The sequence below is a fragment of the Peromyscus eremicus genome, chromosome 20 (genome assembly GCF_949786415.1).
Source record: "Peromyscus eremicus chromosome 20, PerEre_H2_v1, whole genome shotgun sequence".
NCBI lineage: Eukaryota > Metazoa > Chordata > Mammalia > Rodentia > Cricetidae > Peromyscus > Peromyscus eremicus.
Window position 1 is genome coordinate 35,885,938 of NC_081436.1, and position 27,545 is coordinate 35,913,482.

At 44.4% G+C, this 27,545-nt stretch overlaps 2 protein-coding genes across 5 annotated transcripts in view; both read left to right on the plus strand.

The window, feature by feature from the left end:
• Hhla1 (HHLA1 neighbor of OC90) overlaps positions 1-9,634 on the plus strand; it is a 36,264-nt gene extending 26,630 nt beyond the window's left edge. The window contains exons 15-17 of the mRNA XM_059247015.1: positions 2,713-2,869; positions 8,035-8,117; positions 9,591-9,634. Coding sequence (XP_059102998.1) covers positions 2,713-2,869; positions 8,035-8,117; positions 9,591-9,634 — 284 coding nt within the window. The remainder of the gene's footprint in view (positions 1-2,712; positions 2,870-8,034; positions 8,118-9,590) is intronic.
• Positions 9,635-19,435: 9,801 nt separating this feature from the next.
• Positions 19,436-27,545, plus strand: part of Oc90 (otoconin 90) — a 29,726-nt gene continuing 21,616 nt past the window's right edge. For all 4 annotated transcript variants that reach the window (XM_059247886.1, XM_059247887.1, XM_059247888.1 and 1 more), the window contains exon 1: positions 19,436-19,481. In XM_059247886.1, coding sequence (XP_059103869.1) covers positions 19,436-19,481 — 46 coding nt within the window. The remainder of the gene's footprint in view (positions 19,482-27,545) is intronic.

A 27,545-nucleotide genomic window follows, 5' to 3' on the forward strand; every position in this document is an offset into this window, starting at 1 on the left:
TGCAATAATATCCCTGACCTCAGAGTGGAGAATACGGAGAGACCGGAACAGAGGGTGCAGTGAGGGAACTCACACATGATGGGGGCTAAAAGTAAAAGGTAATTACATAGGCAGAGAGATTTGGGTCATATTTAAGAAACAAAATCAAAAGGATATGATGATAATAGAGTGAGGTTTCAGGAGTGAACTGAATTAGATCATGTGGATCTCCTGAGGTCACTTCCTGAAGCAGAGAAATATAGACGAGGTGTTGTATGGAAGTGGTATATGGGAATCTATTCTTAAGGATGTTGGTTATATAGTAGAGATGTGGTTCTTATGAGTTTGGGCCTGGAGTCAAATCTCTGCAGAATCACTTCCCATTGTATGATGTAGGAAAGTACCTGGTTCAGTAGATGCTAAATGACACATTGATGGAAGTCTGGCAATGAGGCAGTGATATATGGTGTGGGGACAGTTAGTGTTCCAGTAGATCTGTGGAAAAAATATTTTGTTTCTATATATTTTAAACGTCCTTAGCTTTATGAACCCTCTCTCTCTACTTGCTAAATATTGCTGACTAATTATAATTTAAAAATTCTCAGACTGGGGATAGGCTCAGTTGTAGGTCAATTGCCTGGCATGCATGGAGCCCTGGATTCCATCCTTAGTACCACAATAAGTCTTTAAAGGTCTCATAAAATTTATAATGTAACTACATCAGTATATTAAAGGTGTTATTCAATTCAGTAATTGATGAGGAAACCAAAAAGGTCTTAAAACTCTACCAATGGGGAAATTCAGTAGAGATTTACAAGTCAGTATAGCGAAGTAATTTCACATGAGCTTGCCAATTGATAATCTATAGTAATAATTCTTTTTTAAGTGGGGCAAAAATCAACAGTACGCTTGCCAGACAACAGTCACTTACATAGTTTAGAACAGGAGTTATCTTCAGTGTTCTCAGACAGCAGCCATATATTAGTATCAATTAACTTGTACCACTTTAGAGCTGTAGAAATATTGCTCAATAGGATATCCGCTAAAGAGTTCCCTTCCTGGGCTGTGGATGTGGCTCAGTTAGCAGAAGGCTTGCCTACCAGGCATGAAGCTCTGGGTTCAATATCCAGTACCACATAAATTGGGCATGGTGGTGTAGGTATGCTTATAATCCCACAAGTCAGAGGATTGAGGCAGAAGGTTTAGGAGTTCTAAATCATCTCAGCTATATAGCAAATTTTAGGCCAGCCTGAACTCCGTAAGACTCTGTCTCAAAAAAAAAAAAAATCAAATCAAAAGCTTCATCCTCCTATAGAACCAGATAGTCCTCAGGGTATCTGCTAGGCAACCATCACAACTACACTAAAGGGAAGCCACTATTCCCGTCTGCTCATTTCTAGACGTTGGGCCATTTTGCTTGATAGTGACAGGTGGCCTCTCTTGTGTAAGTGTCACATCCTAATGTAACTCAGGACCAGATGACAAGCCCTGTGTGAGGAGAACCCTGTTCCTTCTTGTTCGTTGCTGCACTACTAGTCTGTTAGTGCCTGGTCCATAGTAGACTCTCCAAAACTTCAATAACTAAATCGACATCAATAGCTATTATGTGTGCCTGTTCCATGGCAGGAACATTGCCGTGTGCTCAGCATCGCAGGGACTTACAGAGTCCTCTCAGTTGCTCTGCGTGTTGGGTCTGAGTTTAATCATTCCTCTTGTAAGGGGGCCTGGGTACAGGCTTGAGAAATCGACTCAGTTTCAGGAGACCAATAGGGTGAGATCTTTAACAACTCTGTTTTCTTCTTTGCTTGATGTTTGTATTCTTTTCCTAAAGGCTACATACTAAACAATAATGAGAAGCTGGTTACGAGATACATAATCAACCTAGTCCTCAAGGAGGAGGACTCAGCATTGGTTGTTCAGTGAGCTGGCTTGCTAGAATCATGTTTGAACCTACTGTTCCCTTCTGTATTAGTGTCTTGTTATGGTGACAGACAGCTGACAAAAAGTAACAAGGAAAGAGGTTTATGTGTGCCCATAGTTCAAGAGCAAAGTCTGTCATGGCGGGGAAGCCAGGGCAGTGGGATCTTGTAGCAGGTGGTCAGATTGCCTCTACAGTTGGGAAGCAGAGTGAGATGAGTCCTGGTGCTCAGCTTACTGTCTGCTTTTTATTCAGTCCAGGACTTCACCCCATGGAATGGTGCCACCCACGCTTGGAATGAGTCGCCCCCACCTCAATTAATCCAGATTAGGTGATCCTTTCAAGATGACAATCAATAACTAACCATCACACCATCTCTCTTCCTTACACATGGCGTGCACATGTGCCCGCATACATACACACACACATACACATACACACACACACACACACACAACACCATCTGTATTTAAAGCATTCTCCATCCCCTGAAGCCAGCTATCCCTTGCATAATCGTAAGCTATCCTCCCCTCCCAGCACGTCTCTATCCCACATTTTAGATGCCTCTCTAAAATATGCTCCTCAGAGAAACCATGTCTGTTCTCCTTTAGAAACCCAATTCTCATCCTTCTCTAGCTCTCTTGAAGTTCCCACAGTAGCTTCACTAAACAATAATGAAACCATGCTCTCCAATGTCTGTTTCCAAGCTAGCTGAAATAAGGGATAGACTATACTCACCTGTCACAGGCCTTCCCCTAGGGAAGATGTTTGCTGAGCTCTTATTGACTTCACATGTCTGAGATTGCATGTTCCAGGGTGTCCTCAGCCACTCCTCAAAGAGGGGGCCATTACAGATGCTCCTCTGCCCCTGGCCATGAAGAAACTCAACCCATGCCTGATGGAACTCTGTCGCTTCTTCCAGCAATGCCTCTGTGCAAGCCGAAAGCGAGATCTCAGTTCTGAAGCCATGAGGTAACCTGAGACAGTGACTCCTTTGCACACTCTACAGTTAGAGTCTTCTTATTGTGTGTGGTGTCTCTGAAAATTTTCAGACAGCCAGGCCTTAAATAATTCCCAGGCAAGTGATAGGTGACCAAAAGAAGTGTACTCTACAGTGTGCCCTCTACTAGACTGTTACATTGTTGAGATCTATGACTGGGCTTTATTCATCTTTACATTCTTAAAACCAAGTGCAGGATCTGGTAAATATGGTTGAACTGAGCTACACTGAGCTGCTTTTATCTGAGATGAATTGAGAGGAGTTGGGTGGAGTTGAGATTAACTGATTGGGTTGAATTGGATGGCATGAAATGAACTCTGTGGAGGTGGAGTGATTTTGGATAAAGTGAGTTGGGCTTAGATGGGCTAGGATGGATAAGATTAAATGAGACGATGAGATGAGTTTAGGTGAAGTGAGCTGAGTTGAGTTTGGGTTAAATGGAGATGAGTCACACTATATCGGGTAGAATTTCCACTGAGGACTTTGGATACCAGTATCCTCCACTTGATGAAATTTTCTAGGAAAATGTAACCAAAACATTTGCCTATCTAAATTAGAATCCTTCTTTAATTCACATCAGTTGTTGCCTGCCAGATGAAATGGTTGTAAAAATAAAATCAGAAGTCCCACCACACTTGATTAAGATGATATGGACAACTGCCGAGTCGCGGTGGCTCACGCCTTTAATCCCAGCGCTCAGGAGGCAGAGCCAAGCAGATCTTTGTGAGTTTGAGGCCAGATTGGTCTACAGAGCAAGATCAAGGACAGGCACCAAAACTACACAGAGAAACCCTGTCTTAAAAAAAATAAAAATAAAAATAAATAAAAGGTGATATGGACATTGATATGCTTCTGCCCTCAATACTAATAGAAGATGTTCTGGGATTTATTACTGGTTGTTAAACCCAGAGCTAAACACTAGAAATGTATGCTGTTCCCCAGTAAGCTGAGGACCAATTTCTTAAGCCTTTTGTGTTATCTTAAAAGCTTACTAACATGTCCTTCATTCTTTAAAATCTCCGTTATCCACTGCATCTGAGCATCAAGCCCAGGTTTGCACCCTTTTCCCCAGCTGTTTTTAGATTTCATCTAGAATGCCTCAATAGGCTTGGATGTTTTATTTATTTAGAGAGGGTGATACACAAGTTCACAGATCCAGTGGTGTGAACAAGCAAGGAAAGGGCATTTCTTCACAGTGAGGAACAGGAAAATCTTCAAAATAATACTTCCAGTATTATCTAGAGTAGCCCACATCACTAGATTCTTCTCCCACTAACTGAACGTGTTGAGTCTCCGCTATTTGTCAGTCATGCATTATATTAAGTCAAGTGTTGTGAAGATGAATCACAAATACATCCAGAAACTGGGTCATAGTTAGGAGGTACAGTAGTTGTAAAGCACAAGCTAAAATAAAATTGAAGTGATAGGACTAAGTCATCTATCAAAGTAGAAATGCATTAGTTGCACTCCCTGGACAAATATCAGAACTGAAAACATCCATAAGGGACTGGAGAGATGGTTCAGCAGGTAAGTGCCCTGATGTTCTTCTAGAGGACCTGAGTTCAGATCTCATCACCCATGTCAGATGGCTTAGAAATGTCTGTTACTCCAGTTCCAAAACTCTCTTTTGGCCTCTGCATGGACAACACACACTCCCACACACATACTCACTCACACATACATGCACATGCACACATATACAAAAAAACCTGATATTTGTGGGGAAAAAAAGAAAAAGAAATCATATCCGAGGGAAAGGAAAATTCCCATGGAGAATTCTGGGTTAATTTGTAGAAATAAAGCAGCTGCTCGCCTGGCCTTTCACTCTGTCCCAATATTATTCCATAGACTCCTATCAAACATTAAATATAGTATAAGAATACCAACGTGAGAGGATCGTGTAACTTGGAATGCTTTTTGAATAATAGTGCTGAGATTTGGCATCTGTTCCGTGGAGAAGTGGGTAGTATGAAGAGAGAAATTTCAAACCACTATGACAAGTTCTACAGGAGATCCAGAATCAAATGCGATGGGATCCCAGCAGAAGGTGGCCATCCAGGGTTTGATGGAGGAGCAGAAATTATGAATGTAGAAAACTGGCAATCACTCCAACAAACAGTGACATAGCATGTGCAAAGATGGAATGGAAAGCAGCCTAAGCATTTTAGGAGTTGTGGCATGCTAGATATTTCTGCAGCAACAATGACAGGCCCCTGATGCTGGCCTTTATCCCTATTCAAAATGACTCACATTATTGCTTATAAATCAGTTCTCCCAAAGTCTTGCCATAGAGTTTCAGATGTTTTTCCTAAACTGTTCCCTCATTTAGAAGAAATAGAACATAGAGAACCTTTGACAATCATTCATTCTGTCAGCTCTAAAACTTGAGTTCTGTAATCTCCTTTTCTTCTTCCCTAAATTCTCCCCCGCCCCCTGCCCCAGTGTAGTCCTCTGTTGAGGAGTCCCTAGCACAATCCTAGGAACATGCCTTAGCATCTTATAAGATGACAGAAACCAAGTCCCTTTCACTTCTAATGGATGACAAATACTGACATCTCCAGGATTGGCCAGGGATCTGAGGCGACTGACGGGAGGAAGTAGTACATTGATGACTGCTTCCCAGAGTCCAGCTCATTCTTAATGGCACTGAAGAAGGCCCTGATACCAAAACCCAAAGACAAGCACAGCAGGCCACCTTCACTATGACTTTCCCCCCATCATCATTTAGTAGAAAGGCCATATCATTCAGTATAAAGCTGACCAAAGACAGAGCTCAACCTGTGGGTCACAACCTTTTTGGCAAGCCTCTATCTCAAAAAAAATTATGTTATAGTTCATATCAATAGCAAAACAACAGTTGTGAAATACCAACAAAATAATTTTATGGTTGAGGGTCACCACAACTTGAGGAACTGTATTAAAGGGTCACAGCATTAAGAAGGTTGAAAACTGCTGGTTTAGCCTTTTCTGTAAGAGAGATGTGTCCTCTAATTTATCAACAAACCAAGTTGTTATGGTATGGCTGTTTATCTACTAGTAATTGTTCCTTTCATTATTAACTTGGGGGAGAGACTCAGATATTCTGCCCTGGGTTTGGGAATGGTCATGTTGTCGTGAAGTACTATCTTCCATGATCATAGTGTCCATTCAACCAACAAGCTATGTGAATTAAGGCCCCAAATGGCAACTTTAGCCTTTTGAGACTAGGCCACATGACAATGAATGTTCTGACCCTATTGAAGATTCACAGAGTACCTCAGGTGGCCGAGTATCTCAGTTTACCAAATTTTATCACATTTTAAAGCAGACCATTCTCTGAGGGGCTAGTTTGACATCCTTTCTGTGTTGAAAACAGTATGAAACATGTGAAAAATTGTTAGGAAATCTGCCGTGTGCACTATCACACTAGCTGAGCAGATTTGAGACTAGGGTATGAGCCAAGGGCCCCCAAACTGGCATTTAGCTGGATGTGCCAATTTTAGGATTGGGCTATAAGTCAGGCAGGCTTCAGCTTAAAATTAGGTTCTACAACTTACAAGCAACGTGGGGTTGGGGGGCCACTCACATGTCTGAACCATACTTGATTTATCCCATAATGAACTTAGTTCTGCCCACAGGCCAGGCCACACGTCACCTAATTCCAAGAGCTTGATTCATACAGGAAGACTGCAACACTCTTGCTACAGTGACAGTGTTGTGAAAATGAAGTGAGACAATGTACCTGATACTCTCACCAGCACCAGGAACACTGTACTGTTGGGCTAATGGTTGTGCTATGAAAGGTGCATTGCTCTCTTGCACTTGCTACATGGTTTCCTCCCCTGGCACACTTGACATGTTGTGGCTGTGGCAACTAAATGCATAGCTACTGTGCTCAACTGTACTGAGTTGGTCATCTTTGGCATATTATCTCTTCTTGAAGTGTCCACATCTAGGTTTATAAGAAGAGTGATCCTGTTGTGTTCATCGAGACACACCCCGAGCTCTGTCTTTGGTCAGCTTTATACTGAATGATATGGCCTGCACAAACTACAGTTCCCAGAATGCCTAGCCATCCAGTTTCCTGTTTGTTCATTCAATGGAAGACACTGCAGAATGGAGAAGCCAAGACGTTTCTCTACATTTCTGCATTTCCAGATATAGGTGTCTCTTCTGAGGTTTCAGCCTCTATAAGAACTCCACACTACAACTCAGTATGTCTCTTCCTTTCTGTGCTCATCATATACTTGCCCCTGGCTCTCCAGGCTGGTAAATTCACTGTCTAGGAAACATAGGAATGCCTCTACTTGCCTTTGTTACTTTGTTCTCTTCTAACCTGTTTGGGACCAACTTCAAACGTGAATTTACTTTATTAAAGCACCTAGTTATTTCCACTTTCCTGGTAGGGTCCTGACTCAAATTGGTCTTTTTAACTATTGGAATGATAGTGTTTCCTAGCATAGGCTGAACTACCTAGGCTAAAATCCACACCACTGGGACTGAAGAGATTCATTGGGTAAGAGCACTTATTCTTTCAGAAGTCTGGGGTTCAATTCCAACATGCCTGGCTCAACCACTTCAGACACCAGATATGTCACAATAAGCCAGAGAAAGCCTGGGCTGAAACCTCTCCTAATAATATGTCCATGGCCTCTCCACTGCAAAATTCTGAAGCAACACTTAGTGCCTCAGATAAGGAACTGAGTATCACTTTGCAATGCATTTGCTGCATGGCTAACAGTAGAGTTCTTCCACTCTGTCTTTCACAAGTACAAAAAACATCCTCATTTATTGAACATTTACACATTGGTATAGTTCAGGAACTTCAAACCTATTATTTCATTTAATCTTATATTATTACCTTGTACTTACATACTAAGAAACTAAGGCTTAGAGGATTAAGAATTCAACCTAACTTCACACATCCTAATGAACTGTAGAAATCTAAGATTAAAAATAAATCTCATTGGCTCCAAAGTCTGAGCTTTTTCCTAACAAGTATTCTTCTCTACTCTTTCTTCTATACTATATAAAGATAGAGGGTTCCTTGGTGTCAATAATGGGCCCTGTATTTGTGTAATTGCTCTTTTCGATCATGACTGTCTTCTCATGGTCATTACAGAAGAGTGACTACTCCCAACTCTGCTTGAACATCTAGGTATTGTCTGGAATACTATTCTTGGTTTCTGAAAAATGCGACGCTGATCTGTCAGAGGGTGAAGAAGGTGTCCCACTCTCGCAGTAAGTACCCAGCTTGCTGATGTGATAGCTCAGCAGTGAGTGCATTTGATGGGAGGTTCTGTGACTCTGATAGGTTGTGTCATTTTAGCCAGGTCCAGAAGACTGCTGTAGCTCATGGAGTCATCATTGAGAGAAGACAGCCTAGTGTTCAGTCAGTGTTACAAGGAGTTTAGAAAGCTGTGGAGTCAACTGACACACTACAGTCTCTGTGTGAACCCAAGCAAGTCCCTTAGCCTCTGAGTTCTCATGCAAGCTAAAAAGACAAGCAAAAATAAAACAGAAGACAAACCCCACACAAACACTGAAATTCTCAACCAAAGCATATGCAAATAATTTAACTCAGAGAGGACAAGAAGTCCTAGAGGTGGACCCATGTCTCTCCATCCTTGTCCTGATGCCTTCTAATTATGCATAAAAATACTCAACATCACCTTTAGCTTCTCTCCAAATCTTACAAAAAAAAAAGGAGGTGGGGGCTAGACTGGTCTTTCCACTCCCTACACCAACACTGAGCCATTTCATTATTTCCTTGGCCTGGACTCTCTGGTCAAGTACCTCTGGCCTTTGGAAAACCATGGCTTTATATTACCTCTTTGGAAAAAATCCTTTGATAAGACCCAGGTGTTCATATGGCCCAATCTTGTAATGTGTTACCTTTAACAAACTAAGTCTAATTACCAAATCTTTCTTTATGGACCAATAAGCTCCACAGGATCAGTGCCAACACTTCTTAGAAACTTCTCTTGTTCCTTTAACCCTCCACCACCTCTCACTTCTCAGAGTCCATCTCTCCATCATTCCCTGTGCTTTGTTTACGATGTTTCGATTGATACCTCTCATAAAAATCTCTCACTCCCCTGCTTCCATGTGTGCCCTCCACTGATTTCTCTTCTTTTTCCTTCAATTCTTCTACCTCAATCATGAGTTCCCTTGTTTCCTAGGTGCAACCATCGTCTCATTATCTTGTTTCATGTTTCTGCCACCACCTTCACTCTATACTTTAAAAGTCAGACAATGGGGTGGGGGTGCCCGAGTCAAGGACAGAAATCCTGGGTCTTGGTGTGTGGGGTCTTGGTGTGTGGGCATGGAATAGGACAGCTTATCAGCACATCATCCAATATCTCATTTCTCTTCCCTACCCTGCTGCAACTTCTAAACACACAGCATGCTACGTTTACTGACCAACATGTTAATGAGTTTAAGTGACTGTAATGCAACCTGGAGAGATGAGCTGGGGACAGTTGGGTACTGGGAAAGCAGCATCTGCGCAGAAAGTGGAAAAAATAAACAAATAACCATGGCTGTTCCTTCCACTCTGCTGCTGACTGGCAAAGGATCCTCACAGGAGTCCCTTAGAATGGACCTGCCCCGCACTTGCCCTCCAGAAGAACCTGAACTGTGGCTGGTGCTATTCGATTTTATGTCTCTGTTCGGTTCCAACCTCAGTGCCCGTTTCCCTTCTTGCTCTTTCAGCCTTGAAGCAAAAATGCCTTGAGAGTGTCTGCAAGTCTGTGTGAGCACCTGACAGTGACCGCTGGCACCAAGCCTTCACCCTGGCTTTGTTCCAGCGTGGCTGTATTTTCAGAATCCAGGCATGCCCTGCCGACGTCATCTGTAGAAGGAAGGGGGTCTCTTTGGAAGCACCGAGTTTTTCTCTCCTGTTGATCTGTGTCACGCATTGAAGGCAGAGGTTTCACAATCGGTGGAGTAGCACCAGACTTCTCTGCCTGCTTCAGAGCAGTGGAAACCTATGATTTAGGTTCAAGAACCTACCATTATGCCTGCAGCAATCCTAATACCGGGAAGACTGGGGGAGAGGATTCATGTTAGTGTGCACACAGCAGTCCAGCATAGAGACCTGAACAAAATACTGGAGGTGACTCAAACTTGGGACTTTTGGATGACAACCTCAGGATAGATTGAAAAGGCCTGACTCTGTACTGCAGAGAGCTTTTGCTATGGTGCTGTGCAGTCGGCGAATACTTGGCTCTCTACAACTAATCAGACGTGTCACGCTACAGCATCAACATTCTCTCCCGAGTCTCTAAGTAGGAGGTGATGGAAACCTTTCTTGGGAACATGGAGGTGTGGAGATCTTGGCTTCCCATCTTCATGCCCCACTGTGTTCAGGGGCTCTCTGGAAAACCCTCTAGCTCGGCCATTCAGTAGCAAGATTGCAGAGTTCAGAAAAATGGCTGTATTCACACTGTATACCATAGCAAAAACACAAGTAGGGGAGCTTTCGGGAGAGCTCAGGCTTGAGCTTCTTGCTCTTTGGTTGCACATACAATCATGACACATCACTCCCCAGCAATGATATGAGATGACATATGTGGAGCGCTGTCAACATGGAAGCTTATGCGCCTCAGGGTCTGATCGTTTAAGAATCGCGTGCCTTTAATCCCAGCACTTGGGAGGCAGAGGCAGGTGGATCTCTGTGAGTTTGGGGGCAGCCTTGTCTACAAAGTGAGTTCCAGGCCAGCCAGGACTACACAGAGAAACCTTGTCTTCAAAAAAAAAAAAAAATGGGTAACTGAAGGGCTATATTTGAATACTCGGTCTCCAGAAATTAAGTTGACACTGCCGTGCCCAAGGCCCTCACCCTAAGTCACATGTTTGCATAAACTACACATGTGACTCAGACTTTATTGAGTAAACATGCTCCTTTCAAGTTATTCCAAGGCTTTAGGGATAATTTCCTAGGAGCTGGGAGCCAGAACTTCTTTTGAATACCTGATGCCTGCTGAACCAGATTTTTCTGCACACCCACATACTGAAGGGCCCCTTGATTGTATCAGGTCCCTTTTTCACTATCCCTGGTCTTCTTATTTCCCTATGAATTCACAGCTCTGTACAAAACATAGCTAAGCAGCTTTGCTTTCCCCAACAGTCCTATGTGGAACCTTTTTCTCCTCATTTACCAAGGACAGTTTTCCTTCTGGTGTACTTGAGGTTCCCACTCTACCTTCTCACCTTAGGACTCTGCCTAAAGCATTGTTTATTATCATAATCCAAACACAAAACAGTCCCTGATCCCAGAAAATCATTGAATGCCCCTGATTCTGTGTATGAGCAGGAAGGTGCTCAGGGGATGTAGACCTTGAACTTGGGCAAAGAAGTAGCCTGTGTTCTCCTATCCAGATACACAGAAAGTTTCATTTTTCATCTGAACACTTGAGAGACCTTTCAAATTATTCAGCTGTCAAGTTCATCAGCACCTATTATCATGATTTAGGGGGATGAGGATAAGGAATGACCTTTGAGTCTGCAAAGATGAGGTAAATGAAGGCAGTTTTCTAGGGGCAGAAACGATGCCCACCTCAACAGGAGACAAGGAGATGTCCCTTTTATTATGTGTAAGCTAATTTGGCTGGAAAGTGTAACAGGCATGTTAGGGGTACCATGTAACACCATGTTAGAGGTACCATGCTGACCTTAAAACCCAGTATGTAGGCCCCAACCCCTGCCTAACGGGAACAAAGATCTAATCCATCAAAGACCTAGGCCATAATTTCAGGATCCAGGAAAGTTCCTAAATATATTAACCTTGCTTTTTGACTTCTGTAGGTTCACTTCTCACTAACTGTTTTTGCTAACAAAGTTATGATTTTTATGCAGAGAAGGCAAAGAATTGATGAGGCTCAGGGCTGTATGATTTGGGTAAGCTCCTCCTGCATTTGCCAGCTGGCAGGAAACACAAACTTCTTATTCTTTAAGAGTGTCTGTTTTCTGGTGGAATTACCTCACAACAAAAGGATGGCCAAAGTTCTCCAGAGGGAAACTTATCACCTAGAATGGGCTAGTGGCTAAATCCTACATACAAAGCTGTTTTCTTTTTTCTTTCTTACCTTTTTTGGGTTTGATGTTGTTGTTGTTGTTGTTGTTATTGTTGTTGCTTGTCTTTTTTGGTTTTGTCAAGGCAGGGTTTCTCTGTATGTCTCTGCTCTCTTGGAACTTGCTCTGTAGACCAGGCTGGCCTTGAACTCAGAGATCTGCCTGCCTCTGACTCCAGGGTGCTGGGATTAAAGGCGTGCACCACCACCCGGCTACAAAGCTGTTTTCATGAGGAGAGCCCTTGTGGACTCAACTACTCTGTTCATTGGGAATAATGACCAACCATGACTACACCTTGAAAAGCCTCAAATGTTGGGCACCTCTGAGGCCTTTGCAGAGATCTGATATAGTATGGAGGACAAGAGCTCAAAGGACCATATGAGACCAGTTCTCTACAGTGCTACTTCCTGTGTAACAGCAGCAATGGTAGAAAGGACAAAAGGTCCACATGCAAACTGCCTGCCCAGTGGTGGAGTTCTCTGGTCTCCCAGAGCCTAAGGAAGACTTAAGTATATCTTGACTTATGTGATGGTTTTGGAGAGTAGCAAGCCTCAGGAGATGACACAGAACTGGGATTCTAATTCTTGGATATGTGGCTATCAGTGCTTAACTGATTAGGTAAAGGATATGGGACATTTGTATGCCCCAGATGACCAAGTAAATTGCATGGTTGCCCAAGCAACTTTATTAAACTGTATTCTTCCTGGAAGCAAATGGGAGAGCTGTTCTCTATGCTCCATGCCCCAAAGACAGGCTCAGTTGGCAAGGGAAAGAGTGGAGGAAAGAAAAAAGAAAGGAGTGAGGAGGGAAAGAGAGGGAAAAGATAGAGGGGTGTGGAGAGAGAGAGAAGGAGAGGGGAGAGGAAATAGCATGTGTGTGCATCACAGTCCCAGGCTCTGTCTCTGTGTGCTTGGGCATGCATGTGTTTTCCTCTTTCTGAAAGTGCACATCTGGGCTTGTGTGAGTAGGGAATTCAGCTGCTTCCATAATGAAATCTGCCATTAAACTCTTACTGAGAACAAATCTGCCCTCTTCTGTCTGTGTCCCTGGGGAAACTTCACTTTTACTTTATTCTACCTGCTGGAAGGCATCACTGGCTGGTCAGGTTGCAGTCTTTCATGGCTTGGCAGCTTTTCCCAAAAGCTTGGCAACCTGGAAACTCCCTCCCTCCCCAGTGAAACTTCCTCCTTCTACCTGCCCTTATCTGGAAAATTTCTCTGGGTCTGGAGGACTGACCGCCGGATGCCTGATTCATCTTTAGCTTGACCCTTGGCACAGATTCCTGCTAGAAGACTTGTTCTAGGGGCTCTGCTATAGGACCCTACTGCCATATACAAAGCCTTGTGATAGGAGCATGCCACTTAAGGCAAACCAGGGTTTGTCCCCAGGATCCCCAATCTTATATATTCCTTATACTCTGGAATAAAGTTGAGCTGATTCACTGAAGTATGTCTCCCAGAGGGCTGTCTCCATCATACCCACAGCTGTCCTGAACCCTGTTCCCTGCTTTCGCTCCCTCCACCCTCATGGACCAATGCAGCCAATGATCCTGAGGAAGAAAGAGAGCCACATCTACCAGCAGAAAAGAGAAATCTATGCCTCTAGAGAATATTTGGCAGGTTGGCAATGTCTGGTTATATTAGTTAGAGGATGTGGTGGGGATTGCTACAGGCATCCAGCGGGTACGTGGAAGATCTTTCAATGCCTGGACATTGTCCACAGAAAAGAATGATTTGACCAAGAGTATCACTAATAGATGCTGAGATGCACTCTTTGTGTTAGATATTTTTTACTCACCTTATGGAAAAATTACCTGATATAAAATCTCAAGGAGGAACAATTTGTTTTGGCTCACGGTTTCAGCAGATTTAGACTTTGCTTGGTTCCAGGTGACTGACACATTGGAAACACATGGCTGACGAGGTTTTTTGCTCAATTGCAGACTAGAAGCAGAGTAAGAAAGAGAGACAGAGAAGTAGGGAGGGAAGGAGAATAAAAAATACACACACAGAGAGACATAGATAGAGACAGAGACAGACAGAGAGAGAGACAAAGACAGAAAGACAAAGAGACAGAGACCGACATAGAAGAGCCAGGAACAAGATCTGTCTTCCCAGTAGTCTACTAATCTACTTCCTCCAGCTAGGTCCCACCTCCCAAAGTTTCCAAAATCTTTGAAAATAGTGCCACTAGTTGGGGACCAAATGTTCAATACACATGCGATAGTGGAGGGCAGTTCCTATTGAAACCATAACATCCTGTTATAGACTATGGTAGAAAATTCTCAAATCTCCTGCAAATGTCTAGAACTACCCTCCTGGACAGGTTGCTAATGCCATAGCTATACTCTTGAGATGCCAAGAGCATGGGTTTGGCTGTATTGAGACATGTGGCCCCATTAATTTGGCAGCTTTAGAGATGGTGGCTCTTCTGTGTTTGTGAAAAAAAAAAAAAAGGACTAAAGCAGTGTAGATCCAGCCCTCGGTGCACCAGAGTAGCCTAATGACAATTACAGGCAGAAAAATCCAGCATACAAGGACAGCTCTTTCTGTGGAAAAGCCCTTCAATGAATTCTGCTGGGAAAGCTCCACTGACCCCTCATGTAATCCTCTGACTAGTTCTGTTCCTTCAAGACGCAAAGTTGGAATGGGAAACTCAGAGGGTTCATGGCCAGGCTAAGAGGGCTCATGGCTAGGCTGACTTGATCTGTGCCTAAAAGAATGGCACATGTGAGCGGGGACCAAAACCTCTAAAACACTTGCTTCTCAGTTCTCTCCCCCTAAGATTACACCAACAGCCTGGTGTAGTGACTGTAGGGGCAAGGACAAAGTCCGGGCAACCACAGATGGCACACTACTGGGAAGGAAAACACTTTACAAAGTGTCGTGAAGAGAAGAGAAGGTTCTGAAGAGCTTCTAAACCAGTAGGATGACCTCCATGTAGCAGACATGGAAAGCCAAGATGGAGCTCAATAGGGCTGGCAGTAGGACCTAGAGTGCTGAAATTTAAAGCCTCACTTGACTGTACCCCACAGCTTGGACAGAAAACCATAAAGGAAAGAGAAATCAAATTCCCATGTCTAAGCAGGGACTTTTAAATAGTGACCCAAGTTATCCTCTGTAGCAGTGTCTAGGCAAGACAAAGCCTGCCTTTTTCCTAGCAAGGGAGCCTGTGACTTTCAACATCTTTCATCCTCTAGAGTTGTTCCCTTGTGACCCTTATACATAATTAGAGAGCCTCTGAGACACTGCGGTGGAGTGGGGTGTGTGGAACAGGGCAGCCATTGTTCTTTAATTAGAGCTTGGGTGTCCTCATGGGGCTCAAGATGGGACTGCCTAATATAGAGCCTTTACCTGTGCCAAGATATAGCATTATGATACCTCCTCCCTCTGATGCCGCTCACCTGCCAGAGTGCATGAAAAGCTCTTAGTGTGAGTAGGGGAATGTGTTCACATGACCAGGGGTCTTTGCCTGGGGTATAAAAGACTGTTCCCATTTGTGCAAAGCCAAGCATCATTGGGTCATTCAACAGCCTTTGAGTGAAGGAAATTTCACGGTAGGTACCTACTTCTTGTGATGGTTTGGGGTGGAGAAAAGAGGGAGAAGAAGGGATAGGGAAGATGAGGAGGCAGGGTCAGGGTGATGGGAGAAATAGTTGGAGGAAAGACAGGAAGAATGAGTGGAAGGAGGAAGAGAAGGAAAGAGGAAAGAAAAGAGAAAGATACAGGGATAAGCGGATGGGTGAAAAGGAGGAATAAAGGGAGGGAAGAAGAGAGTGGGAAGAGAAGAAGGGTCAGGTATTTAGCACTGTGTGAGTCCTGGAGGTGACTCCTGGATGTTACAGGACTCCAAAGGCACTCTGAGTCCTTGTAGGAGGAAATGCAGTGTTGAGTGGGCAGCACTTGCTAAAATGCACTTGGAACTCTTCTGTCCAACCTCCCTACCACACACACCACTCCAGCAAGAGTCCCACAAGCCTGTGGGTCAACAGCTGTGCCTAGGGCACCTCATGTGGGTGGGTGGTCCTGAGCACATGGTTCCAGTCTTGTGGTTCATGACAAGACTCTCCTGGGTCAACTTCATGAGTCCCAGATGAATCGGTGCTCAGGAAAATGAGCTCCATTTATCCAGCCACAGAGCCTGATTGCTCCAGCCCAGCCAGCAGGCTGTGGTTCCAAGATACAGTCTAGTGTCCCTGGGGTTAGTTGTCAGGAGGTGGCCTGGTAAGCAGTATTCTACCAGGGGGATGCCTACAAAGGGCAGCCTCGGGGTGCAGGACAGCCGTTATTACTGAATTGTAATATTCATGAAGCTGCTTGTTTATTTGGATCATGTGGCTGACCAGGCAGCTGAGGGTAATATCCACAAAGACTTTGGTTAGATTAGTTAATGGTTTGAAGCATAGGCACTGGCAGCCATGTTACTTCCCCTGTGCCTCTTTTTTTGTTGTTGTTGTTTTGTTTTTTTGTCTTTCCTGACAGGGTTTCTCTGTGTAGCTTTGTGCCTTACCTGGATCTCACTCTGTAGACCAGGCTGGCCTCGAACTCACAGAGATCCACCTGCCTCTGCCTCCCGAGTGCTGGGATTAAAGGCATGCACCACCACCGCCCGGCTCCCTGTGCCTCTTTTAAAAGTAATTTGTTAAGACTTAACTGAGCCTTGGTCTTTGTTGGGAATGGCAGACGTGATTTTTTGTTTTGTTTTTGTCCCAGGGTTTTGTTTCTGGCCAGCGCATGGAGCATGCTCAGTGGGGCACCTGACACAAAGAATAATGCAATAAATGCAAGGAACAAGATCCTCAAGTTTATAACCTAGTTAAAATTTTATATGAGGATAACGTTATATATATATACACACATATATTCACCATCTTATCCATTTTCAGTGGTCAGTGGTGTGGAGAAAATTTTTTGGTTTTATATCATCCTCTTCACTGTCCACTTCCAGAATATTTTCCTCTTCCCCAGCTGCAACTCTGTACAATGCAACAACCCTCAACTCTCCTCTCTGAAAACTTATTTCTTAAAATAGACTAGTGGTGGGGTCACGTCTATTGTGGCTTTCTCATTTGTATTCCCATAAACACATCCTAGGTACTAGAACCCAGTGGTTCTCGACTTTCCTAATGCTGCAACCCTTTAATACAGTTCCTCATGTCATGGTGACCCCCAATAACAAAATTATTTATTTTAATTTATTTTATTTTTTGGGTTTTCGAGACAGGGTTTTTCTGTGTAACTTTGCGCCTTTCCTGAAACTCACTCTGTAGCCCAGGCTGGCCTCGAACTCCCGAGTGCGGGATTAAAGGCGTGCGCCACCACTGCCCGGCTCCACAAATTTTTTTTTTTGTTGCTACTTCATAACAGTAATTTTGCTACTGTTATGACTCGTAATGTAAACATCTGCGTGTTCCAATAGTCTTCAGTGACCACTGTGAAAGAGTCTTTCGACCCCGAAGGGGTTGCAACCCACAGGTTAAGATCTGCTGTCCTACGAGGTAGAAGTCAAGTGGCCCTTAGTCTGTGCTTACTGAGCTGATGGACAGCTGGGGGAGTGCACTCTTGAGACCTGAGTCAAAGGTGGCTGCTCTAACTAGACCCCTCCCTCACTTTATTTCCCAAAGAGGGGCTTCTACACAAACAGGGAAGAGGAATCAGCATGAGCCTTCAGCTGCAGTTCAGCCAGCTGCTACAACTGCAATCCCTGGTGCCATGGGGCTGCTTCTGTACTTCAGTTATCATGGTCTGGAGGTAGAGGGTTAACTCACTTGGGCCCTGCAAGAGCTACCAGACAGGTTCTACCACTGTGCTGGCTGGGAGTCAAGTGTATGGAAAAGTGGAACCTTTGTGCTATAATTCATCAGCCTGAAAGCTTCAAAGGCTTCATCTTAAAGCTTGCAATTAGACAAGATGATGCCTATGCATGGCCCTTCCAAGTTCCTATGTTATGGTCTTCTCTTCTGGGTAATGGTAACAGTAACCATTAGATGCCACAAATACTAGATGGTGACTGGATTGCCCAAGGTCTGGTGGCCTCTGTCTTGTGAGTTTGACTTAAAAGTGGCCTTCCAGGCCCCCATGAAAGACATTTGCTGCATGCTAGTGGCAGTCCTATATCTTAGCACAATCCTTTGGGAGACTTGTCTCACCATTCATTTCAATCTGGCTTCAGCCTGAAAAGGAGGCGGTCAGAGCTAACTCTGCAAAACACTGGGAGAGCTTGTCTGATGTTGAGAGCTCCTGTGTTCTAGAAGATGGTTACAGGTAAAGCATTATGCTGAAAGAAAATCAGACAGCAGCCGATTACTAGAGGATGCTTAGCCTCATCAGGATTTTATTTCATTCAAACCACATTGATTTTGCAGCCGCTAGAGGCCGTGCTAGAGACAGGTTCATAGAACAGTGATCTTACAGCCCACAAGGTCTTCTCACTCAGGACTCTTCATACTAAGCTGAGTTCACAGGCAAGGTGGCCCCAGGACAGCAATCCCTAAAGTGTGGAGCGCCGCCTTTGCCTCTAGAACACATCAGAAGAAAGTACCCCTTCTCCTTGGCACACTTGAGTCTAGCCTAGTTGTTTGGGGGCTTCTATACGACCACTTGGCCAAGCACCCTTGTGCAATGCACAGTATCTACAACCCTATCCAGCAGTCCTGTGTGTGCTACTGGGACAGATTCGATCACGCTGTATTGTCGTTCATACAAGGTCCTAAAATCATGATCTAAAACAGAATATGCACAAGTCAACCGATCATTTTCCACTGCATAGGGAATTATAACTAGGGAGAAAAGTATTTTAAAATCCCTCTGATCTCCTTTCTCCTATTAACTACAGAGTGGTTGGGCATTAGAGGGCCTATTGAAGTCAGATATTTGGTAATCTGAGCACCGGAAGCTGTAATGAAAGTGTGATGGGTTCCAGGACTTTTGTTCCCACCTTCTTCCTTTGTCCCTAGCGCAAGCCCTGAGGTTATCCATTGACATCCTAGGACTGCAAGCAGATAATCCAAGTGCTCAAAACCCAAGAAAGGGAAGAAAGGTGGAACTGTTACAGGGGAAGGACCATTTGTTGGCAGGCAGCACCACCATGTGGTCATCCGATTTATTCATCTCTTGGGTGGTGTTGGTAGAGTTCAAATCCACCTCCCGCATGCTATGTCTGCAGTAAATGCTTGTGGAGTAAATAAGGGAAGGAACAAGACACTGCCATGTCTTTGGGGAGGACACAACTAACTTTCCATTTTACAGTTGGATAAGCTGCGTTTCCATAAGGGAACATTATCTCTTCACGTCAAAGTGCTAGTCAGTGTTGAAGCTGGGACAGAAATATTTTCAGAACTTGGGCCTTTGGCACAAAGCGGGCAAGAGGCTTCTGGTGGTTCTCATATGATTATTTTTTAAAAGAATCCTTGTTGTGTTCTGCTAGCCTGTCTCCCAGGGAGCTGCTCTAGCCTGTGCCCACACCGTGTCCTCTGCTCTCCGACAATGATCAAGCTGCTCCTGGTCAGTATGCTGATGGTCCCCTGTGTTGGTGAGTAATGTTATTGGTACAGTCTTTCCAGTTTAGCATTTGATAACTTCACACAAACGCAGGACAGTTTTGCCCGCATCCAACTGACTTTCATATTAGTTCCTCTTCAGCCCTCTGCCTAATGAGTGATGGGACTTGAACATCAGTGTTAAGTTACAGAATTAATGTTAACTATTAAAACCCCTGTTCATAAAATCCCAGCACAGAGGAGGGGCAGTGGGCACTAAGTCTTAACACACCCTTAACCAAGAAGCCATTTGCAATTGATTTTTGCTGGGAAAGGGAAAATCAGCTTTTTCCAATTTAGCGGCACTGAGCGTATCAAACCACTTCAGAGCAGGGCCCATGCCCAGGAGTAGCTAGCCAATGCAAAACAGGCTCCATGTTTTTGTGTGTGCTTTTTGTTTTATTTTCATATTTTTTGTCTTACTGATGTTTTTGCATATTTCTTTTGACCTTTGTTTTTTGTATTATGTTTTTTTTTTAATAGAGAGACAGAGAGAGAGCAGATAGAGCATAGAGTGGGTAGGTAGATATGTGGGGAGGAGCTGAAAGAGGGAAAATATGATCAAAAATATTTTATGTAAAAAATTAATTAAAAAAGAAAACCTTGTCCAAGACTTAAAAGTTTAGGATAGGGTACAGAATGGAGAAAGAAAGGTGGGCCAAAAGCAAAGTGTCTTATTGGCAAGCTCCCTCCATCTGGGAGTATAGGGTTTTTTTTCTCTTTCTCCTTGCATTGTGAGCTACTGCATACCCCCTCCAATTTGCTAATTCCTTGGGGCACATTGACCTTCTTGATACAGACAACATTCTTTTAGCCTCAGTGGGCATATGTACCACCAAGGGCAGATGTTTCTAACCTTACCCACCATCTGAATGGAAAACACCCAAGCTTTTTCTTCATTCAAACATGCAAACCCACTGCTTTCTTTCCTGCATGGGATTTCCCATCATTCACTAATCTGGGCCCCTTGTCTTCTCGTGTTCAGAGACACTCTCAACTTATACACTGCCTCTTAGAGGCTCCTCAGGCATCTCTTCAAGCAGCAGGGACCACGGCACCAGTGGTTGATCATGTGTATCATTTATATTGGCCAAGACCTGAGCTAGCAGATGGAACATGTAAAGTTCCCACCTGGCCCAGAAGCATGGAAATTGAGAATGACAATCTAATAGTCGAAAGGGGACTCCGGCTCCTCACCTGAAGACAAGTCTTCCCTCTGATTCTTTGGGATGATCACATCATGTATCCCAATCCCACTCATTTTCCAGTCCCTCTGGGTCTGCCCTTCACCCTGGTAGCACCTCCCCAAGGAAAACTTAAAAAGAAATAATAAAAATTTAAAAATACAAATACGAATATTCACTAAACAAACAAAAGGCAAAAAACAAAAACAAACCAACAACAAAATAAAAAGCGAACAACAACAACAACAACAAACCCACTTTGCCTCTCCATCTTTCCCATCTTTCGTGTGCTTCCCTCGTATTTTGAAAAGCTTATTCTCTTTGGTAACTTTCTTCTCTCTAGAGAGCAAACTTCCTTTTGCTCAAAGACATTTCTTTTGTGTGCACCAGTTACATATTTTTCCTATAAAACTGTAACCAATAAATATTTTCTTCTGTCCTTCTTGCTTTCCTTTACCTTCTTTATTCTTTGACTGCTATATTGCAATAATAAAGTGAAAATGGGTACCCTCTATTATGAGGAATCATTCGACTAATTTTTTTATTAAGAAAAAATTTCATTTGTTTTACACATCAATCAAAAATCCCCCTCTCCCCTACTCCCACTCCCCTAGTGTCCCCTCCAACCCATACCTCCCTCCCCTCCACAAGAAGGCAAGGCCTCCCAGGGGGAGGCACATCCAGTAGAGGCAAGTCCAAGCCCTTCCCCCTGCCTCAAGGCTACATGAGGTGCCCCATCATAGGTAGTGGGCTCCAGAAAGCCCGCTCATGCACCAGGGATGGATTCTAATTCTACCTCCAGGATGCACCCCCAAGCAAATCAAGCTACACAATTGTCTTGCCATGAAGAGGTCCTAGCCCAGTCCCATGCAGGCTCCACAGTGATTGATCCAACTTTCATGAGTTCCCACTAGTTTGGTTTGGTCGTCCCTGCATGTTTCCCCATCATGATCCTGATGCACTTGCTCATAGAATCTCTCCTCTCTCTCTCCTTGACTGGACCCCTTGACTTCTGTCTAGTCTGTGGATCTCTGCATCTGCCTCCATCAGTCACTGGAGAAAAGTTCTGTGATGACAGTTAGGGTATTCACCAATCTGATCACTGGGGTAAGCCAGTTCAGTTTAAGCACCCTCTCCACTATTTCTAGTAGTCCAGGCTGGGTTCATCCTTGGGGATTCCTGGCAACTTCCCTAGCACCGGGTTTCTCTCTATCCCCATGATATCTCCCTCCATCATGGTATCTCTCTCATTACTTTCCCACTCCATCTCTGTTCCAGCTCGACCATCCCATTCCCTTATGTTCTCATCCCCCATCACCTACCCTCCATTGCCCACCCCTCATCCCCAGTTCACTCATGGAGATCTCATCTATTTCCCCTTCCCAGGGTGATCCATGTGTCTCTCTTTGGGTCTTCCTTGTTAGCTAACTTCTCTGGAGTTGTGGGCTGTTGTCTGGTTGTCCTTTAATTTACTTCTAGTATCCACCTATGAGTGGGTACATACCATGTTTGTCCTTCTGAGTCTGGGTTGACTAATATTTTTATTTTGCCCTGGGAGATTTTTACTCTCAAATACAAACACTTGGCTTTGAAAACATTACAGTCATAGAAACACACAGGTGTGTGTGTGTGTGTGTGTGTGTGTGTGTGTGTGTGTGTGTATTTGAATGTGTTCCATCCGCAATCCCAGTTTTACAGGGTCTGGCCACCACTGAGATAGGGTTGACTATCCCACCAACTTCCTAGAGTACAAAGGGACATTTCAGAGGCTTCAGCCTAGAGAACTGGGAGGTATGGATTAGTCTATGTCTCTTGAGAAACAGAGGCTAAGGCCTCACAGGGGCCCATAAGTTTCTTCAGAAGAAATACCCACAAGGAGTAGAGCAGCAAGCAGGAAATGCCAGCTCTGCAGCAGGGGAGAGTGGGGAGCAATGCATCCATTCTGGGATGCAGCTTGGTCTGAAGGCGTTCTGGCCAGGCCATCTAGGTGGACTCCATCTGAGGAGTCCTGTGTCCCTGGGGAACTTGGCCTGCTCTGGTAGTGCCCCCTTCACTTTTGTAGGCTGGAAGGTGCTACAGGGAATGTGAGGAGTGGGGAGAAGGAGGCCTCTCTGCAGATGCCATAGGGCCCTCAACAAGCTGAGCTGTCACTCCCCAGGAGATACCATCTGTGTCTGCCCCTGAAGTCACTGACGTCAAATTTCAAAACTGCTTATTTGTCCACCTTAGTTTTTTTCCATTACTGTGGAAAAGTACCTGAGAGAAACCAATTTAAGGTATAGAATTGGGGGCTGGAGAGATGGCTCAATGGTTAAGAGCACTGGTTGCTCTTGCAGAGGCCTGGATTCAGTTCCCAATAGTGATATAGTGGCTCACAACCATCTGTAACTCCAGTTCCAGAGGATCCAATTGCCCCCTCTGACATTCATGGGCTCTGCACATATGTAGTGCATGTAAAGGCAAATATTCACATCTTAAAATAAAAATAAATCTTTCTTTGAAAAAAGTTCTATATCTCCCCCCCCTCCGTGCCAAAAAAAAAAAAAGAAAGCGACTAGCCAGGTGGTGTTGGCACACACTTTTAATCCCAGCACTTGGGAGGCAGAAACAGGTGGATCTCTGAGTTCAAGGTCAGCCTGGTCTACAGAGCAAGTTCCAGGACAGTCAGGGCTACCCAGAAAAACTGTCTCAATTAAAAAAATAAATCCACTCAATGTGTGATTCAATTATATATTCATTCATTCATTTAATAACAAATATGCTGGGGCCTGTGTGTTCTCCTCATATACATAATATCCTTCATATATACATGTGTTTATATATATATATATATATATGTTTGTATTTATATATATATTATATATATATATATATATATATATTTGGGGGAGTAGAGAACTTTTTAAAGAGATACACATATACACATATGTATATCTTTTTCATTCCCTAAGCTTATATTCTAGAGATTGCAAAATGTATTATTTTAATTTGAACCAGTAGTCTAAGATTAGAATGTTTTCTTATACAAAGAATTCAATTGGCAGCAAAATTGGAATGTGCGTATATGACACAGGATAGTACTCACTTTCAGTAAGTCCCTAGTATACTGTAGAAAGAGTTGCATAAATAGAATATTGCAGCATGAAGGGGCACACAGTGAGGAAGGGTGTCTGTGTAAGCTGCTACCCAGTCCTGGTTAAGGATTAAGTCAGGCTTTGTGAATTTCAAGTTTAAGTATAAAACAAGACAAAGGCAACCGACCCAGAGCAGGGAGCTCCAGTCCAGACACAGCATGCATGACATTTGGTGCTGCCGCACTGCAGGGGAATAAAGGTTAACAGCAGAGGATGATGGGACGAGGACCAGATTAAGAAAAGCTTTGTGTGTTGGGTCAGATAGTGTTGCCTCATTGCCGAGTCTCATATGTATTGTCTATAAAGTGGTAATGACGACATGTAGCCTGCAGCCCTGGGGACATTAGACAAGACAATACAAACTGCAGCACCATCTCTGCTCCTGACAGGACCACTCTTGCCCAGTTCCCCTGAATTGGCATCAATTTCGTTCTGCCTCTGATCATCTCCCTTTGTCCTTCCTCCGAACCCCCATGCTGCCCCACCTCTGGCTGCACTTCCTTCATGATCTAAATCAGTGTCTAGGACAAATGATCTAAAATCTAGGAGAGCTTTTTTATGTTGCTAGCGCAATTGTGTGGGTGTCAAGATCCTCAAAGCAATGTGGGTAACCTGCCTGTGCAATAAGCTATTTCCTGCTCCCCAGAGAGGAAGGCAACTCTGCTTACGCAGAAGACACAGGAAAGATGTCATCAACTGGCATCAGCATGCCACAGTCTCTGCAGGAGTAAGCAGCAGAATTTCGAAACTGTGCCAAATGCTTTTGTGCTGAGGAATTTGCTCAGGGTCCAAGACAAGGACTTAAATGGAAAGGAAGCCCTGAACATCTCTCCTACCCCACAAGTCTGTGTACTGCAGGGCACTGCCCACCCACAAAGGCCATCAGCCCCAGACAGGAAGAAATCTGCTCTCCATGGAAACCACTCATATAGCCTAGAAGACAGATGCTCGGCTGGTGCCTGCAGCTCCCTGATTTAAAGTCCACTCACAGCCCCGGTGATCTGCCCTGTTCTCACTCAAGGCAAAGTACCTTTCTTTTACTCCCTAAACTAATGACACTTTACAAGCTTGTTATCTGGAGCTTGCAAAACATAATTCTTTTACATTTGAACCAGTAGTCTAAAACTGGAATGTTTTCTTATGCAAAGAATTCAGATCGGCAGCAAAATTTAAAAGATTCAAGTTGTGGGGCTCATTTCTCAGAGCCTAAGGCAGAGTCATACCTCTCACTGTGACACAGGTCTCCCTTCTTCTCCATCATCCCCACTGTTCTTCTACTGATGCCCAGCCTCAAGCCCACTCCTCTTACTTCCTTCTCTGCCTAGCCCTGGAGAGATGTATTTGCAGCCTTGAGCAGTAGTGAGGTTCTGCCTCTTTGCTGACCAGGCAGACTGGTTTCTGGGTCTCCTATATCATCCCAGCCCAAGCCAACCTTCCCAGTCTCCTCTCATCCACATGAAAACATGAGTTGTATCTAAGTGTGTTCAGTGAGCCCTAGGCCATGGGACAGCAGTCATGAGGAGGATTCTGTCCTCAAGAGACCCACAGGAAATAGCATTGAAAGGATACGTGCAGAAAGAAGTATTGAGAGTTGACATGAAAAGACTACGACTGCTCAAGGTGGGAGCTGGGAGGCCAAAAGAGCAGAAATTAGGCAAAGAATGGAGGGACAGAATGAGGAAAGTCTTCTGCACGGTGCTCTTTGAACTGTGCCTCATGTGATAAGCAGGCTCAGTCAGACTGAGTTAGTCAAGTCAGGGCTTCCCAGCTGAGATCACGCATGGTGCAACAATCCAGAACATGTGGGGAGAATGAACAGAGATTCTGCAATTGGAGTACAGAGGCCCAGAGGAGCAAAGTCCTATTTCTACCAGCCTGCTGTGATTTCCCCCCAACGCAGCACATGGTTTTATAGCTGAACTTACTCCCTTTGTCTCTTTCTTATCTGAAAGGTCATCTTCAGAGGGCCTCTATGGACTAGGTGCTGCTTATCTGATAGCCATAAGCCAGGATCACTCCCTGGCCTTGCCTCACCATCAGCAGGCGTCAGTCATCAAAGGAACAGGCAGAAAATCAAGAGCAATGACCTTTGGTCTGGAAAAGTCCATGGAAATTCTCTAGCTCCTGTTCTATCCTTAAAGGTGAAAAACAGGCGAGGGAGGCTAAAACGTGCTCAAAGCTACAGGACAGCTGACTCAGAACAATCATTAGTCACCCTCTCAGCCAGGCTTTTAGACTCTGAATTAGAAGATAGTGGAAGCAGCAGCCCTCAAATCTTAGTCAAGGGCTACCAGGAGAAGAAGGCCGGCTGGCCATGGTGCCTCACACCCGCAATCCTAGCCATGCAGAAAGCTGACACAGAAGCATTGCAAGCACAACGCAATTTAAGCAACCTTGTAATAAAGGGGGTGGGAGAGGCAGGGCTGGGGATGGAACTCAGTGGTGCAGTACTTTCCCAGCTGTGTGAAGCCCTGGGTTTGATTCCTGGCACTGCCAGAGAGGGAGAGAGGGAGAGAGAGAAAGAAAGAGAGAGAGACAGAGACAGAGAGAGACAGAGAGAGACAAATAGACAGAGACAGAGACAGAGGGGAGGGAGAGAATGACAGAGACAGAGAGACAGAGACAGAGAGAGACAGAGAGAGACAAATAGACAGAGACAGAGACAGAGGGGAGGGAGAGAATGACAGAGACAGAGAGACAGAGACAGAGAGAGACAGAGAGAGACAAATAGACAGAGACAGAGACAGAGGGGAGGGAGAGAATGACAGAGCCTTTCTTTTCTTTGCTGGTAGTACTTTCACACACACACACACACACACACACACACACACACACACACACACACACACACTGTACTACTAGCTGGGTACAACTGCGATACAATGGGATACATCCTGCATGCACAAGACAATCCCCTCTCTGCATTGAACACTTCCCAAGCCCCAAAGCCAATCATGTAAGGTTGGGAAGCCTTTTCTGATCCAGGCAGGACCCAAACAAGAACCAAGCAGAGAGCCAGCCAGAGCATCTTCCTGGATGGACTGGATCCCCCATGCTTCTCTGAGGGCTGATTCTTACAGCTTTCAGATGAACGAGGTTTCCAAACAGTGACAAACTGTCAGGCCTAACTGCATCACTGTCAACTTGATGAGCGAAGACAAAGATGTGACAGGGGCTAAAGAGTGGCTCAGCAGTTAAAAGTGTATGAAATCGTCCAAGAATAATAAATATTGAAATAGGGAGAGAGAGAATACACTGCTCTTGCAGAGGACGTGAGGTCTGTTCTCTGTCCTCGATACCTACATCTGCCAGCTCACAATTGTCTGTAACTCCAGCTCCAGGGCATCTGATGCCTCTGGGTTCTATGGGCACCTGAACTCACTTGCACATATCCCCATACAGGTGACACACACACACACACACACACACACACGCACGCACGCACGCACGCACGCACACACACGCGTTTTTTAATCTCATAATAGTATCATGCAGCTCATATGCTTTATATCTTTGAGGCGAAATTGGAGCAGGAGCATTCAGAGGATGTGTGTGTGTGGCCAATCACATTCCATCTTGCTGGCCCAGGTTCATCCATGTTTCTTCCATGTTGGGATGGATAAAGTGGTGCCCCCACTCCTTTCTGTTATACCTCTAGGTAGTATGGTTTCAGGCAAGGCTTTTGGGTGATTGTCTTCAAAATCAACTGAAAAATTTGTGAAAACTGGGCCAGTCCTAC